General features: G+C 49.7%; 1 protein-coding gene across 1 annotated transcript in view; it reads right to left on the reverse strand.

Moving 5' to 3' along the window:
• Window positions 1–16,056, reverse strand: part of GALNT18 (polypeptide N-acetylgalactosaminyltransferase 18) — a 219,022-nt gene that overhangs the window by 39,782 nt on the left and 163,184 nt on the right. The window contains exons 4-6 of the mRNA XM_044269679.1: window positions 8,198–8,381; window positions 5,707–5,904; window positions 5,352–5,466 (exon numbers count right to left, since the gene is read on the reverse strand). Of these exons, the coding sequence (XP_044125614.1) occupies window positions 5,352–5,466; window positions 5,707–5,904; window positions 8,198–8,381 (497 nt within the window). The remainder of the gene's footprint in view (window positions 1–5,351; window positions 5,467–5,706; window positions 5,905–8,197; window positions 8,382–16,056) is intronic.

Consider the following 16,056-nt stretch of genomic DNA (forward strand, 5'->3'; position numbering starts at 1 on the left):
AAGAACAATGGTTGCAAAAATATGCACACCCTGTAACCTCAATGTCTCCAAGTATTCTTGCAATGTCCATTGCTAAAATGGTGAAATCCCTTGGAGGGGGGGGGGTATATACAGGAGATGCAGAGGGACTCGTGTCCTCTCCTGGTCCCTGCGCGGAGCAGTCAGCAGTTTACAAGCTGTCCAGCAGCCGCCGGCCTCCAGGCTAATGGGCTCCTTTTCCAGAACAAGCCGGGAACCATCTGGGCGCTGGGACGGCTGCCATGTTCACGGGTAGCAGGGCGGGTGGGCAGAGCGCAGATACATCACCGCAAGAGCTGACAATCTAATAATGAGAAGACTGAACTAAACCAGCTCCAGTGTCATAAAGAGCCCCTGTATCTAAGCCTCTGCTGTGTGATACCGTCATCTATCTCATCCGGTCCTGCTTATCATATGTTATTGTCAGCTGTGCTATGTATCTAATCCTGTCCTGTGTGATACTGTCTGCTGAGCTGTGTATCTAATCCTGTCCTGTGTGATACAGTCTGCTGAGCTGTGTATCTAATCCTGTCCTGTGTGATACTGTCTGCTGAGCTGTGTATCTAATCCTGTCCTGTGTGATACTGTCTGCTGAGCTGTGTATCTAATCCTATCCTGTGTGATACTGACTGCTGAGCTGTGTATCTAATCCTATCCTGTGTGATACTGTCTGCTGAGCTGTGTATCTAATCCTATCCTGTGTGATACAGTCTGCTGAGCTGCGTATCTAATCCTATCCTGTGTGATACTGTCTGCTGAGCTGTGTATCTAATCCTATCCTGTGTGATACTGACTGCTGAGCTGTGTATCTAATCCTATCCTGTGTGATACTGACTGCTGAGCTGTGTATCTAATTCTGTCCTGTGTGATACTGACTGCTGAGCTGTGTATCTAATCCTATCCTGTGTGATACTGCTGCTGAGCTGTGTATCTAATCCTATCCTGTGTGATACTGTCTGCTGAGCTGTGTATCTAATCCTGTCCTGTGTGATACTGACTGCTGAGCTGTGTATCTAATCCTATCCTGTGTGATACTGTCTGCTGAGCTGTGTATCTAATCCTATCCTGTGTGATACTGTCTGCTGAGCTGTGTATCTAATCCTATCCTGTGTGATACTGTCTGCTGAGCTGTGTATCTAATCCTATCCTGTGTGATACTGTCTGCTGAGCTGTGTATCTAATTCTATCCTGTGTGATACTGTCTGCTGAGCTGTGTATCTAATCCTCTCCTGTGTGATACAGTCTGCTGAGCTGTGTATCTAATCCTATCCTGTGTGATACTGTCTGCTGAGCTGTGTATCTAATCCTATCCTGTGTGATACTGTCTGCTGAGCTGTGTATCTAATCCTCTCCTGTGTGATACAGCCTGCTGAGCTGTGTATCTAATCCTATCCTGTGTGATACTGTCTGCTGAGCTGTGTATCTAATCCTATCCTGTGTGATACAGTCTGCTGAGCTGTGTATCTAATCCTATCCTGTGTGATACTGTCTGCTGAGCTGTGTATCTAATCCTATCCTGTGTGATACTGTCTGCTGAGCTGTGTATCTAATCCTGTCCTGTGTGATACAGTCTGCTGAGCTGTGTATCTAATCCTATCCTGTGTGATACTGTCTGCTGAGCTGTGTATCTAATCCTATCCTGTGTGATACTGCCTGCTGAGCTGTGTATCTAATCCTATCCTGTGTGATACTGTCTGCTGAGCTGTGTATCTAATCCTATCCTGTGTGATACTGCCTCACTCCGCGGACCCCCGCCGCCAGCTGTTTGTAGAGTCGCCGCTTCCTCCAGATTGCGCTGCGTTGAACGGGACTTGTAATTACACTGCAAGACGATGCGCCGTGTACTGATCAGCGGGGGTCCCGGGCGTCGGACCCTCCAATCAGATATGGATATGGACTGGCTGATACTTTGTGCATTATTACAGGGGGGCACATACTTGTCGTGCAGAGCCTCATATTCTGAGCACAGAAGAGGCGCTCGTCCGTACCTCGCCTTACCGATCAAGCAGACGAAGCCTCAACCTGCGCCCAGCGCTCATCTGGTACGTTGCCACGCCCGTTATATATCATGCCCATTATATGCCACGCCCGTTATATGCCACGCCCGTTATATATCATGCCCATTATATGCCACGCCCGTTAATTAAAACCCTTTCTAAATAAAAAAATTCACCAGAAGTTGAGAACAGACAAATATCTCCTGTGCATGAGAACTGAGCCAGTCAGGGCAGCAGAATGCTGACTGCAGCTCTGGATGTGACTGGAGTACAGGGTTTGTACAATGACCAGCAGAACTTGCTGAGCGGCTTTACCATATTTCGCCACCGCCCTGCCCGCTCTCCGTTTATTGCGCCGCCTGCACGAGGAGAGCCGTGCACTTTGTGCTTCACCAGGAAAGAAAAAAGCAATAAAATCCTAAATACCAGCGCAGCGTCCACACAAAGTGCCGCCGTCCAGACCGCAGCGCCCACTGTGCCGATAATGGCGATGAAGCATCCGCCAGCTGCATGTGCCAGGCGGCGGCACGTACACTGCACGCCAGCATCCGTAATTCATATGGTGCGGTGATCAGGTTTCCAGCAGACTCTGCCAGACTGGCGGAGTCCACCGGAGGCGGCATTGTGTGCCAGGGTACAAGGGCGCTGGCTGGTACCATCGATGAGGACGCCTCTAGGTGCATTTCACTTTTTCCGTGTGGTCCCTATAATCCGATGCACTGCAGCACCAGCTGTGTCACCTGGACTGATCATTTCTGGTTCTTGAACAGAATGCTAAAGTGCAGTGTGGACTGACACAGATGGTCGAGCGGCTGCCCCTGGACAAAGGCTGAAGCACGATTCACAATGAGATCACACCCAGGGCTCTGCTGCATTCTACCAGCTCAGCTCTGCTGCACGTGTGATTAATAGCGCAGCTGAGTTTTTGGTCCCTTGTATCAGAGATTCAGTAGGTGGCCATCGGCACTCAATGTCTGACCGGCCTGGAACACAACGCGGCTATGCTGCCTGACCACGAGTAGTAAGGCCGGAGGAAGGCGAAATCGGATCACTCCGACTGTCCGAATACACAAAAAGATCACACCCAACAGTCCAAACAGTGTTAATCTATGAGAAGATGATGGGGGTGATAGATGACCCTGCTCAGTACTGCCCCCAGAGGTTAGAGGAGCAATCGCACATCCACCTTTATGGTGAACTCTATTCTAGCCGCGGCCGGAAGACTTTCTGCACGAAGCTCTAGAAATACACGACGAGTAGAAACTTTTGTGTTTGTTACTTTGTGTCATGTTCAGATTTGTGAATAATTTAAATGCTGGTAACAGATGGTCCGACGCAAGCGAGTGCTGGGTCCCGGAGCGCGCGCTCGGCGTGTACGGAATATGTAATCAACTCAACCAAAGACGATGTGCGATCTAATGTGAGAAGCGGCGTTAACTAGCCGTAAATCAGCGGCGCGGGTGAGGGCAGAGCAGGTGTTATCATCAGTAATCCTGACGCACGCGCCATCGCTGCGGAAAGATAAGTGCAATCCCGCCGTGTGACAAGCAAAGCGCAGCCGAGTCCCCGATCTGCAGCATATGTGCAGCGAGACGATGACAGCTGCTGATAACGTCGTTAGCGGGGGATGAATCCGAGGCGGCTCCGGTAACCGCTGGATTTTAATTTTCTCTTACAACTCCCGGGAGGACGATGGGGGTTGTCATTAGGAAGATGTAATCATACAGGAAAATCATACTGTGTGCTGAACACTAAGTAACCGCTCCCATCCATCGTCGGGGCTCATGTAATAAATGATGGCGCTCAAAACGCGCGTCGTGTTCATCAGCGAGAGCGAGGACACCCCTGTGGGACGGTAAAGAGGCCCCTCTTAAAGGGACGGTCAGCTTTTACACATCCCCTTTGTAAGTAATCCACCTGAGCCTATAGCATCTCTGAAATTCTGCAGCACCAACCCTGCACCGACCCCCCTCTATCTACCTGCAAAAAATGGCCAAGCAATCTTCCCCGTCTGCCCTGAGGAACTACCTGGGGATTAAAGCAGACTCTACAAAGACCCTTTAAAGGGGCATTCCAACAGCCGCAGGGTATGCCCTAAATGTCCTGACTGGGTTCCCCCCATCTTGACTCGAGAGGGGCGTGTCCTCAGCTCTACTCCTTCAATTCCACAAGTCACAGAAGCAGGCCGGGCCAGCGTGTCTACCCCTTTAAGTGATTAACCATTTACAGTGAGATGCCAGTGGGCGAGGTTGTAAACACCCTGGACTCCAGACTGACACATTGTAACAAACTACCTGGATGGGAGATTTGTGCTGCTGCGGTGTTCTACTTTACGTCTAGGGTGTGTCTGATTGGTGGGGGCCCAACCGCTGGGGCCACGACGATCATGTGAATGGACGGTAGGTACGCGTGCTGCCGCTCAGCGCTGCTATCCATCTCCGGCAGCCCCATACAACTGAATAGAACGGTGGACGCGCGTCTGCTGCTCCATTCAAACGGGGAGCACGGGCGGCGACTCAGTGGTCAGCAGCGGCGACTCAGTGGTCAGCAGCGGCGACTTGCAGTGTGCTGACTCAGTGGTCAGCAGCGGCGGCTCAGTGGTCAGCAGCGGTGACTTGCAGTGTGCTGACTCAGTGGTCAGCAGCGGCGGCTCAGTGGTCAGCAGCGGCGACTCAGTGGTCAGCAGCGGCGACTCAGTGGTCAGCAGCGGCGGCTCAGTGGTCAGCAGTGGCGGCTCAGTGGTCAGCAGCGGTGACTTGCAGTGCGCTAGCTTAGTGGTTAGCACCGGTGACTTGCAGAGCGGCGACTCAGTGGTCAGCAGTGGCGGCTCAGTGGTCAGCAGCGGCGACTCAGTGGTCAGCAGCGGCGACTCAGTGGTCAGCAGCGGCGACTCAGTGGTCAGCAGCGGCGACTTGCAGTGTGCTGACTCAGTGGTCAGCAGCGGCGGCTCAGTGGTCAGCAGCGGTGACTTGCAGTGTGCTGACTCAGTGGTCAGCAGCGGCGACTCAGTGGTCAGCAGCGGCGACTCAGTGGTCAGCAGCGGCGACTTGCAGTGTGCTGACTCAGTGGTCAGCAGCGGCGGCTCAGTGGTCAGCAGCAGCGACTTGCAGTGCTGGGGATTCTGACCAAGGACAACCTCGGCATGGACTTTGTATGTTCCTCCCACACTCCGGAGACATTCTGATGGGGACCTCAGATTGTGAGCTCCTGGGGACAGTGCGATGCTCATGTCTGTACAGCGCTGCGGAATACGTCGGTGATATATAGGAGTATAATAAACGTAAGCTCCACTTCAGAGACCAGCGGAGGAGCCCAGGTCATAGACGCGTTTCTTACCCGCACTCCCAGCTCCACGTTCTCTCCGCCGTAGACTTCCATCCCTTCATCCAGGAGACCAATCTCTTCAAAGTACAGTCTGTCTACGATGAAACAGCCAATCAGTGCGGGGCTTCTAGAGCAAACAGAACAACGGACACTTAGCACGCCGCACCATTCCTGCAGATCTCTGCCGCCGCGGCCTGGACCCCCCCCCCTCCGGCTGCAATGCATTCTGGGGGGTGTATTTTAACTGCCATTAACCCTACATCTCCCGCAATGCAACGCAGCAGGAGCGGCGAGGATCCTGGGAGCGGACAGCATCTGGGTGTGACTGGAGTATATTACAGCACATAGCAGAGCGGACATGTTGTACCTGATGGGGGCAGTCGCATTCTCCATCTTCCACCACGATTTCGGGGGGTTCAGATACCGACACCATAATTCCCAGTCAAATCCCTGAGCGGAGAGAGGATATTCCTCAATTTCAAAGGTGTCGTATTTGATGTTGTCAAAAGAGGGCGATATGATGACCTTCCGATTCTCCTGGATCCGGCTCAGCACCGGCTCCGACCTGGAGAACAAGAAGATTCGGGTCGGATGGACTACAAGAATAGCACGGCTTTACAGCTGACCTCCTGACCCCGAGTTACGCCTCAGCCACTTGTCAGTGTTCGCTCAGTGATTTCCATCAGTGATTTTCAGCCAAAACCAGGAGCGGCTCCAAACCCAGGACAGGAGCGGATCCTCCCCCGATGCCTCATGTCTGCGGAGGCTCCAGTCCTGGTCTTGGCTCACAATCACTGATGGAAATCACTGGCCGAACACAGACGCGTTTTACTCCTACCACACCCAAAGCGGCATCAACAATTCTCTTGGCTCCCACCTGTTAGGGATACGCTTCCAGATGCGCCATAGCGGAGATCCTCCCAGCACGCCACTCTCTGCTGCACTGCATCATGGGAGCTTTTTTTTTATATTACCACAAACTATTGTGGCCTGAGAGCTAACGAAATCAGCAGAATTCTGAATGCAGCTCTAGATGGGATTGGAGTATGATATGTACAATGCAGAGTAAACATAAAGAACAGCCAGAATTAAAGGGGTACTCATCTTCAACCCCCGTTCACACTGACCACTTCCCCACTGAGTTGCCCCTTTCTGCTGCCGCTCATCATGAGACCCCCATTCTCCCAGTTGGTGGGGAGACTCAGAGGTGCGATCCTGTGGATTTCCCCCTTTAAGCTGAAGGTGCAGGACCGTTACCTGTCGAGAATCCCTGTGTCATGCTCCGCCCCCTCAGGTCCCTTCCATTAAAGGGGCACACCCTACAAATGTGGACTGAAGCTGCATAACTATAACCAGTCATAGCATGCTGGGGGTTATAGTGCTTCAACAACTACAGAGCTGCAGGATGGAAGCCACCATGTTTAGTCTCATTTATAATCCAGCGACGGACTGCACAGACAGTAGGCCCCACACTCACGGGCGACGCGGGACCTGAGACCCGCCGCCATTTTCAGGAGCTTTGCTTCCCATCAATAAATATAAACATTATGGGGGAGATTTATCAATGCGGCCGCTTTCTGCGCCGGTCCTCATCTCCCCTGCGCTGCCGGAGGATGCGCCTAATTTATGACGAGGACGTCGAAGAAGGGAGATGCAAATATTTTTTAAACAGTCGCATTTGCGACTATTTTACGCCACGTTTCAGCCGTAAAAGGAACAATAAATCTCCCCCATAATATGTGTTTTCACCTAACATGTATAAACAAGACAGACCTGACTTCTCAGAGCTGGGGGTTTGTTACAATTGTCTTCACCTCGGGGGATTGCCTGAAGCCTGATACACTGTAGCAAAACCCCTCTAATAGGAGAGAGATTCATCCGGTTCTTGTGTTTCACTCAGACTGATAATGTCACGGATGAGGAGGAAACCCCAAACTAACAACCAGGAGGTAAAGCCACTAGGCCTCAACGCTAGGGACCGGAAAAGGTCACCTCCTGGTAACCCTGCCCCTGACTCCTAACCGTATGGGCAGCCCTTGAAGGTAGAAATGCCCATACCCTGGACCCTGGAGAGCCCTAAGAATATTGTCAGGGCTGAGGCAACCCGTTCCTTCCCAGATGAAGGAACAGGCGTCTCCCTGAGGCCCAGTAACAAAAGGCAAGGAAGGGAAAACAAAACGTGACACTTAACCTCTGTAGTGATGGAAGAGCAGGAACTCCAGAGACGACCTCACACCAGCTCAGCCAAACCCAAATGAAGCTATCTACCGTCAGAAGGGAGAGGGGGGTAGAGTAAGGAGTACGAAGCTACACCTGACACGGGGGATGAGGTCACAAACACTGAATAAGGAGTAATCAACAAGGCTGTTAGATTCCTCCACGCTCCGCCAGTCTCCTTGATCTCCTGACATCTGTCACAGAAACTATGTAACATGTCCCAGTTCACAGACGGCAAGCAGAGATCTTGAACATGAAAGACTTGAAACAAAGCCTGTGTTGCAGAATATTTCATGATACAATGAGGAAACGGAGATAACCTCAACCAGTTAAAGGGGAATTCCAGTTACGTCACACATGGGATGATGAGGTGGCGGCCCTATAGTACCGCACACACAACTGCTCCATTTTCCGTGAATCATGAGTAGTAGTAAAGCTTTTCCTTGAACAACTATCACCCTCATCATTCAGGGGGTAAAGGATGACATAGGAATTCTCTCCAGAGTCCTTTGCATGCTTGGTGTCAAGCTCCGCCCCTTCCAGCTCTGACATCATCACGTGGTGTGATGAGCCGCACTGTGGGGTCATGTGACCTGCCAGGATCTTACCTTCTGTCTACAGGTCTGACGTCGGTCACTCACCATCCCACGCTGAACTCAACATGTGCATCAAACAGAGCCACAACCGGAGCCGTCGCCGCCCGCCAGCCGCTGACTCTGGAGCGGATGAGCCCCTCCTGTTTGCTGTGACGGACCACCTTGATGAATCCCGGCTTGTTTGCGTTAACCCCGTCCACGTACTGCGCCAATTTCTCCTTCAGCTCCACTGTAACAGAAGATGGTCACAATGAATGTCGCTTATGTACACACCGCACCGCCATCCCACGCCGCAGCATATGCCGCCATCACAATCTGCCACATCTGCTGTTTATATACCACCTCTATAAATACCATTCTACAACCCCGAGACATTTACATATGAGAGCACACAGGAGGGGGAGGGGCTCACGGATCCGCCGCAATGTCAGGATGGCGCTGTCCTCCCGGAGAAACACAATGAGGCAGATGCACTTTACACCGTCGAGGAATATGAATCGCACTGCTAATAGCAGACACACTGACTATTCGGACGCATGGACCTTTGTAAGTTTGGAGCCAGAGTCATCCTACAATTCTGTTTGCCCCGCCCCTTTTCTCTTGAAGCCACACCCTCATCAGACGAGGCGTAAAATGCTTAGAAAAAAAGTGAAACAGTAGATGTGATGCAAAGCAAAATGTGCCACCACATACAGGGAGGTGATGACCGCGCCAAATCCGGACAGCGAACCGCACTTCTGATGGAAGACAATCTCACTGCTGTATCTTTCCAGAGACACAACAGGAACGAACGAGATATTTAATGGTTTCTTGATACTTTGTGTTTACATATAATTACTAGAGCCGATAACAAATGTAAGTCTATTATACAAATAATTATTATAAATAATTACATGGCGACAAAAATAATAAATATGTCCCATTACATAATCAATCCACATACTTACCATGTATTACACTCCAGAGCTGCACTCACTATTCTGCTGGTGCAGTCACTGTGTACATACATTACTTATCCTGTACTGATCCTGAGTTACATCCTGTATTACACTCCAGAGCTGCACTCACTATTCTGCTGGTGCAGTCACTGTGTACACACATTACTTATCCTGTACTGATCCTGAGTTACATCCTGTATTATACTCCAGAGCTGCACTCATTATTCTGCCGGTGCAGTCACTGTGTACATACATTACTTATCCTGTATTATACTCCAGAGCTGCACTCACTATTCTGCTGGTGCAGTCACTGTGTACATACATTACTTATCCTGTATTATACTCCAGAGCTGCACTCACTATTCTGCTGGTGCAGTCACTGTGTACATACATTACTTATCCTGTATTATACTCCAGAGCTGCACTCACTATTCTGCTGGTGCAGTCACTGTGTACATACATTACTTATCCTGTACTGACCCTGAGGTACATCCTGTATTATACTCCAGAGCTGCACTCACTATTCTGCTGGTGCAGTCACTGTGTACATACATTACTTATCCTGTACTGATCCTGAGTTACATCCTGTATTACACTCCAGAGCTGCACTCACTATTCTGCTGGTGCAGTCACTGTGTACATACATTACTTATCCTGTACTGATCCTGAGTTACATCCTGTATTATACTCTAGAGCTGCACTCACTATTCTGCTGGTGCAGTCACTGTGTACATACATTACTTATCCTGTACTGATCCTGAGTTACATCCTGTATTATACTCCAGAGCTGCTCTCACTATTCTGCTGGTGCAGTCACTGTGTACATACATTACTTATCCTGTACTGATCCTGAGTTACATCCTGTATTATACTCCAGAGCTGCACTCACTATTCTGCTGGTGCAGTCACTGTGTACACACATTACTTATCCTGTACTGATCCTGAGTTACATCCTGTATTATACTCCAGAGCTGCACTCATTATTCTGCCGGTGCAGTCACTGTGTACATACATTACTTATCCTGTATTATACTCCAGAGCTGCACTCACTATTCTGCTGGTGCAGTCACTGTGTACATACATTACTTATCCTGTATTATACTCCAGAGCTGCACTCACTATTCTGCTGGTGCAGTCACTGTGTACATACATTACTTATCCTGTATTATACTCCAGAGCTGCACTCACTATTCTGCTGGTGCAGTCACTGTGTACATACATTACTTATCCTGTACTGACCCTGAGGTACATCCTGTATTATACTCCAGAGCTGCACTCACTATTCTGCTGGTGCAGTCACTGTGTACATACATTACTTATCCTGTACTGATCCTGAGTTACATCCTGTATTACACTCCAGAGCTGCACTCACTATTCTGCTGGTGCAGTCACTGTGTACATACATTACTTATCCTGTACTGATCCTGAGTTACATCCTGTATTATACTCCAGAGCTGCACTCACTATTCTGCTGGTGCAGTCACTGTGTACATACATTACTTATCCTGTACTGACCCTGAGGTACATCCTGTATTATACTCCAGAGCTGCACTCACTATTCTGCTGGTGCAGTCACTGTGTACATACATTACTTATCCTGTACTGATCCTGAGTTACCTCCTGTATTATACTCCAGAGCTGCACTCACTATTCTGCTGGTGCAGTCACTGTGTACATACATTACTTATCCTGTACTGATCCTGAGTTACCTCCTGTATTATACTCCAGAGCTGCACTCACTATTCTGCTGGTGCAGTCACTGTGTACATACATTACTTATCCTGTACTGATCCTGAGTTACATCCTGTATTACACTCCAGAGCTGCACTCACTATTCTGCTGGCGCAGTCACTGTGTACATACATTACTTATCCTGTACTGATCCTGAGTTACATCCTGTATTATACTCCAGAGCTGCACTCACTATTCTGCTGGTGCAGTCACTGTGTACATACATTACTTATCCTGTACTGATCCTGAGTTACATCCTGTATTACACTCCAGAGCTGCACTCACTATTCTGCTGGCGCAGTCACTGTGTACATACATTACTTATCCTGTACTGATCCTGAGTTACATCCTGTATTATACTCCAGAGCTGCACTCACTATTCTGCTGGTGCAGTCACTGTGTACATACATCACTTATTCTGTACTGATCCCGAGTTACATCCTGTATTATACTCCAGAGCTGCACTCACTATTCTGCAGTCGCTGTAGGCCACATAGCAGCTGTCATGCCTCTTACCTTGATATCTACAATCATGCTTCTGGTTCCTGCAGTGCATTATGAGAGTCCATCACCAATGACAACCAGTGGAATTCTAAATGCAGCTTTGGAAGTGAGTAGAGGATAGGACATGCTGTAACCCTTTCCCCCTTAAGAACAAAAGCCGCCATCTCTGCGACTGAAGTTCTCTAAACCCATCAGCGCCTCGTACGATATACAATCCGCACATTAGTAATCATTTCTTTCCGCGGCGTTTGCTCATTTACATAAGACAGGAGACAATAACCTGGCGAATGTCGTCTAAATGCAAAGTTCCCGTCCGCCCGTGCAGTCGCCCTATTCGCTGCAAAGAAAATAAAGTGTTTTATTTTGTTCTAGATTTTTTGTAAGAAAGTAATAAAACTAAGTGGAGACGCAGCAACCTCATCCAGGCTCGTCTCATTAACCACCTCCGAGATCGCGGCCGTGAGGTCCGCAGAAATGAACCTCAACCCGCAAAGATAATTTACGGTGGAGAAAGTGATAATGTCGTTACCGCGGCAAATGTTCTCACTCTGGCCGAGGCCATTCCTCAGGATTGTGGGAAGTTTCTCTTAGATTTACATTTTCCTATATTTATTGAATTCCGTCCTTGCCTCCCCCATTCCTTTCTTTCATCCCCTTCTTCCCTCTGTTTCTTCCTTCCATCCTCCTTTTCATTCTTTTTTCCTTCCTCCTGACAGTTTTTTTCCTTTCCATCTTGTGGACTAACAAACCCCTCACAGCCTAAGGCCGAATGCACACGGCCGTTGTTCATGGCCGTCAGCGGTCCGTTGAACTGCGGCCTGGATTCCTCCTGAGAGCAGGAGCGCACGGCGTCATGGGTTGCTATGACGCTGTGCGCTCCCTGCTGCAGCCGCAACACAGTAACACACTGGTATGATCTATACCAGTGTGTTACTGTACTGTGGCTGCAGCAGGGAGTGCACGGCGTCATAGCAACCCATGACGCCGTGCGCTCCTGCTCTCAGGAGGAATCCAGGCCGCGGTTCCACGGACCGCTGACGGCCATGAACAACGGCCGTGTGCATTCGGCCTAAGAACGAGAGAAGGCGGGTATGAAGGAAGAAAGAGGCAAAGCAGATACATGGAAGAAAAGGACGGAAAATAATGCAGAAAGAAGGACGGAATGGAAAGGACATATGAAGGAGGTAAGAAGACAGAAAAGGAGGAAGAAAACTGTCCCTTCCTTCCCTCCCTTCATCCTGTTGTCTGACCGGCATCTCTTTCATCAGACCTCTTACCTCTCCTCCCTTCCCACCTTTTCTTCCATCCTTTTGTCAGACCTCCTTTCCTTCCCTCCATCGTTCCTTCAGACCTCCTTTCCTTCCCTCCATCGTTCCTTCAGACCTCCTTTCCTTCACTCCATCGTTCCTTCAGACCTTCTTTCCTTCACTCCATCGTTCCTTCAGACCTCCTTTCCTTCCCTCCATCGTTCCTTCACTCCATCGTTCCTTCAGACCTCCTTTCCTTCCCTCCATTGTTCCTTCAGACCTTCTTTCCTTCCCTCCATTGTTCCTTCAGACCGCCTTTCCTTCCCTCCATTGTTCCTTCAGACCTCCTTTCCTTCCCTCCATCGTTCCTTCACTCCATCGTTCCTTCAGACCTCCTTTCCTTCCCTTCATCGTTCCTTCAGACCTCCTTTCCTTCCCTCCATCGTTCCTTCAGACCTCCTTTCCTTCCCTCCATCGTTCCTTCAGACCTCCTTTCCTTCCCTCCATCGTTCCTTCAGACCTCCTTTCCTTCCCTCCATCGTTCCTTCAGACCTCCTTTCCTTCCCTCCATCTTTCCTTCAGACCTCCTTTCCTTCCCTCCATCTTTCCTTCAGACCTCCTTTCCTTCCCTCCATCGTTCCTTCAGACCTCCTTTCCTTCCCTCCATCGTTCCTTCAGACCTCCTTTCCTTCCCTCCATCTTTCCTTCAGACCTCCTTTCCTTCCCTCCATCGTTCCTTCAGACCTCCTTTCCTTCCCTCCATCGTTCCTTCAGACTTCCTTTCCTTCCCTCCATCGTTCCTTCAGACCTCCTTTCCTTCCCTCCATCGTTCCTTCAGACCTCCTTTCCTTCCCTCCATCTTTCCTTCAGACCTCCTTTCCTTCCCTCCATCGTTCCTTCAGACCTCCTTTCCTTCCCTCCATCGTTCCTTCAGACCTCCTTTCCTTCCCTCCATCGTTCCTTCAGACTTCCTTGCCTTCCCTCCATCGTTCCTTCAGACCTCCTTTCCTTCCCTCCATCGTTCCTTCAGACCTCCTTTCCTTCCCTCCATCTTTCCTTCAGACCTCCTTTCCTTCCCTCCATCGTTCCTTCAGACCTCCTTTCCTTCCCTCCATCTTTCCTTCAGACCGCCTTTCCTTCCCTCCATCGTTCCTTCAGACCTCCTTTTATTATTTCTGGGTACAGAATGTTCCTTAAGCATTTGGCTTCTGATTCGGAATGGTTTTTGCTCCTGGAGAAATGTCTTGGTCGCACTGAACACAACGAATCACGTAAAAGCTGCGACGCTGAGGATGAAGGAAACAAAGGCCGTCACCTGCACAAAGCAGTGAAGAAGCTTCCAGAACATGTCTGCAGAAAAGCTGGGTGCTGCACCCTTAGGGCTCGTTCACTCGACCGTTTGTGTCCCGTAGAATGCACGGGCACCTTCCGTGGGGCAGGCGAATGGGGATCGCAGACCCATTCACTTGAATAGATCCGCAATCCCTCCGTTCTGCAAAAGGATAGCACTCCGTAGTGTTCCGTCCTGTGCTTCCGTTCCGCATCTCCAGATTTGTGGAGCCCATTGAAAAGAATAGGTCAGCATCCGTGATGCGGAATGACAACAGAACGGTGCCCGTGTATTGTGGATCCACAAATTCGGTCCGCAACACGGGAACGGGCCACCAACTGTCGTGTGAACGAGCCCTTATCCTGGAGAAATTTACTGCAGAGATTTGTCAGGAAACGCGGAGTAACGACCAACAAGGCCCCACAACTTCTTAGAAGGGTTTTCACCCAGCTTTCCTGAAGCTGCCACCTGGAAAAGCTGGACATGACGGTTCCCTCAGGGGCTGTCACCCAGCTTTCCTAAGCCACTGAATGGCACTCATTGATATCCCCATTCCCCCATATTACGGGTTATACACGGGGGTCCTTGTAAGGTTGTGTGTGTAATAATGGTGTACACAAAGGGCACATTTATAAAGAGCGGCCTTTTAGACGCGGGTCTTAATAAGCTCCTGCGCCGGCGGTGGATCCCTCAGAGTTATGTACAGGCGCCAGCCTCTCCATAACTTCGGCCCATCTAGCGCCAGTTCTAAATGTAAGACGGCTTCCGAGCTTCTTACATATAGACCATTTTCTATGCCTAAAACAGCCCACAATTTTAGACCTGGCGTGATCTGGGGAAAAGTTGCAGATAGAGGCGCAATTAACCGTTTTTAGGCGTATTTCAGATTAGTAAATGACCCCCAATCTGTCTGACTGTGGATTGGTGGAGTCCAGACTCTTTAAAGATGGGTCAGTAACATTTCCTGGTGAGCATCAACAACTCTCCTCCTGAGGTCCTCAGAAATCTCCTTTGTTCCTGCCATGATAAACTTCCACATCCGATGTTGGTGACAGCAGGTCGCCCCTCACACCTGATTGTCACCCCTTACGGTTCACATACTTTTACCGCACGCAGACATGCGACATCGGATCATTTCTCTCAATAAATAAGTGTCTAATATATTTGACTCATTTGTTTCATTCGGTTCTTTACTTTTAACACTTGTGTGAAAGTTTTAGGTCAAATTTATGCAGAAATATAGAAAATTCTGAAGGGTTCACAAACTTTCCAGCAGCGCTTCAAGCAGTTCTAGAATATGGAAGAGCTGGGTGACCCCCGATGTCAGAGGTCACAACCTCCCGGCCATTTCTGGGAAAGCTGAGTAACCAGCAATATGGCCGCAGCCATCACTGACCCAGATTCACCGTACAGGATTCGGGGCGAGCCGGGTGACCCCAGATAACCGCACGCGTGCTCCCAGCATGGCTTACACTCCTCCGGCTTGCATCTCCACGTGGCAGAAAAGGGGTTAAATGTCTCCCGACCGTTCTGATCAAACAGTTTGAGGTTTCTTCTGCCAGAAGACTCTGAGGAGCGACGAGACATCACAGCGATCGCCGGCTGCCGCTGACATCTGCTCCGGGCTCTACTCCCTACGACTCTGTCCAACTTTAATCAGGAAGTCAGGGTCGGAACGGCGAACAGCGTGAAGCAGATGGCGGCACAAACGCAATTCACATCAAAATCACTCTACGGAAACCATCATCCCGACTCATAAAACATTCCAAGTCTTAGTGTGCGTCTAGTTCCTGCAATCTATTGTTCTCTGTCATCAGCCATTTCAGGATGGGACAGGCTGACGGAAGTGGAGAAACCCTCCTGCCCCCATTCACAGCCTTATGTCACATATCGCCAGACGTCTACACCCATATAGGTCACCAGTATCAGCCGCTCCTCTTATAATGGTCCAGCACCATTATAAGCTCTGGATTTCTGGGTAATGGTCCTTTCAAAAGCAGCTGCAGGTCAACTCTCCGACTGAGAAAGAGCATTTACCAATCATCTCCTCCACAGGAATCAGAGATTGACCGATATGGCGGCATTATACCCAGAACCCTGCAGAAGACACAGTGTGGGGCTCTAACACAGAACGAAATAATGTAAAGATGAAAT

This window comes from Bufo gargarizans, chromosome 10 (assembly GCF_014858855.1).
Source record: "Bufo gargarizans isolate SCDJY-AF-19 chromosome 10, ASM1485885v1, whole genome shotgun sequence".
Classification (NCBI taxonomy): Eukaryota; Metazoa; Chordata; class Amphibia; order Anura; family Bufonidae; genus Bufo; species Bufo gargarizans.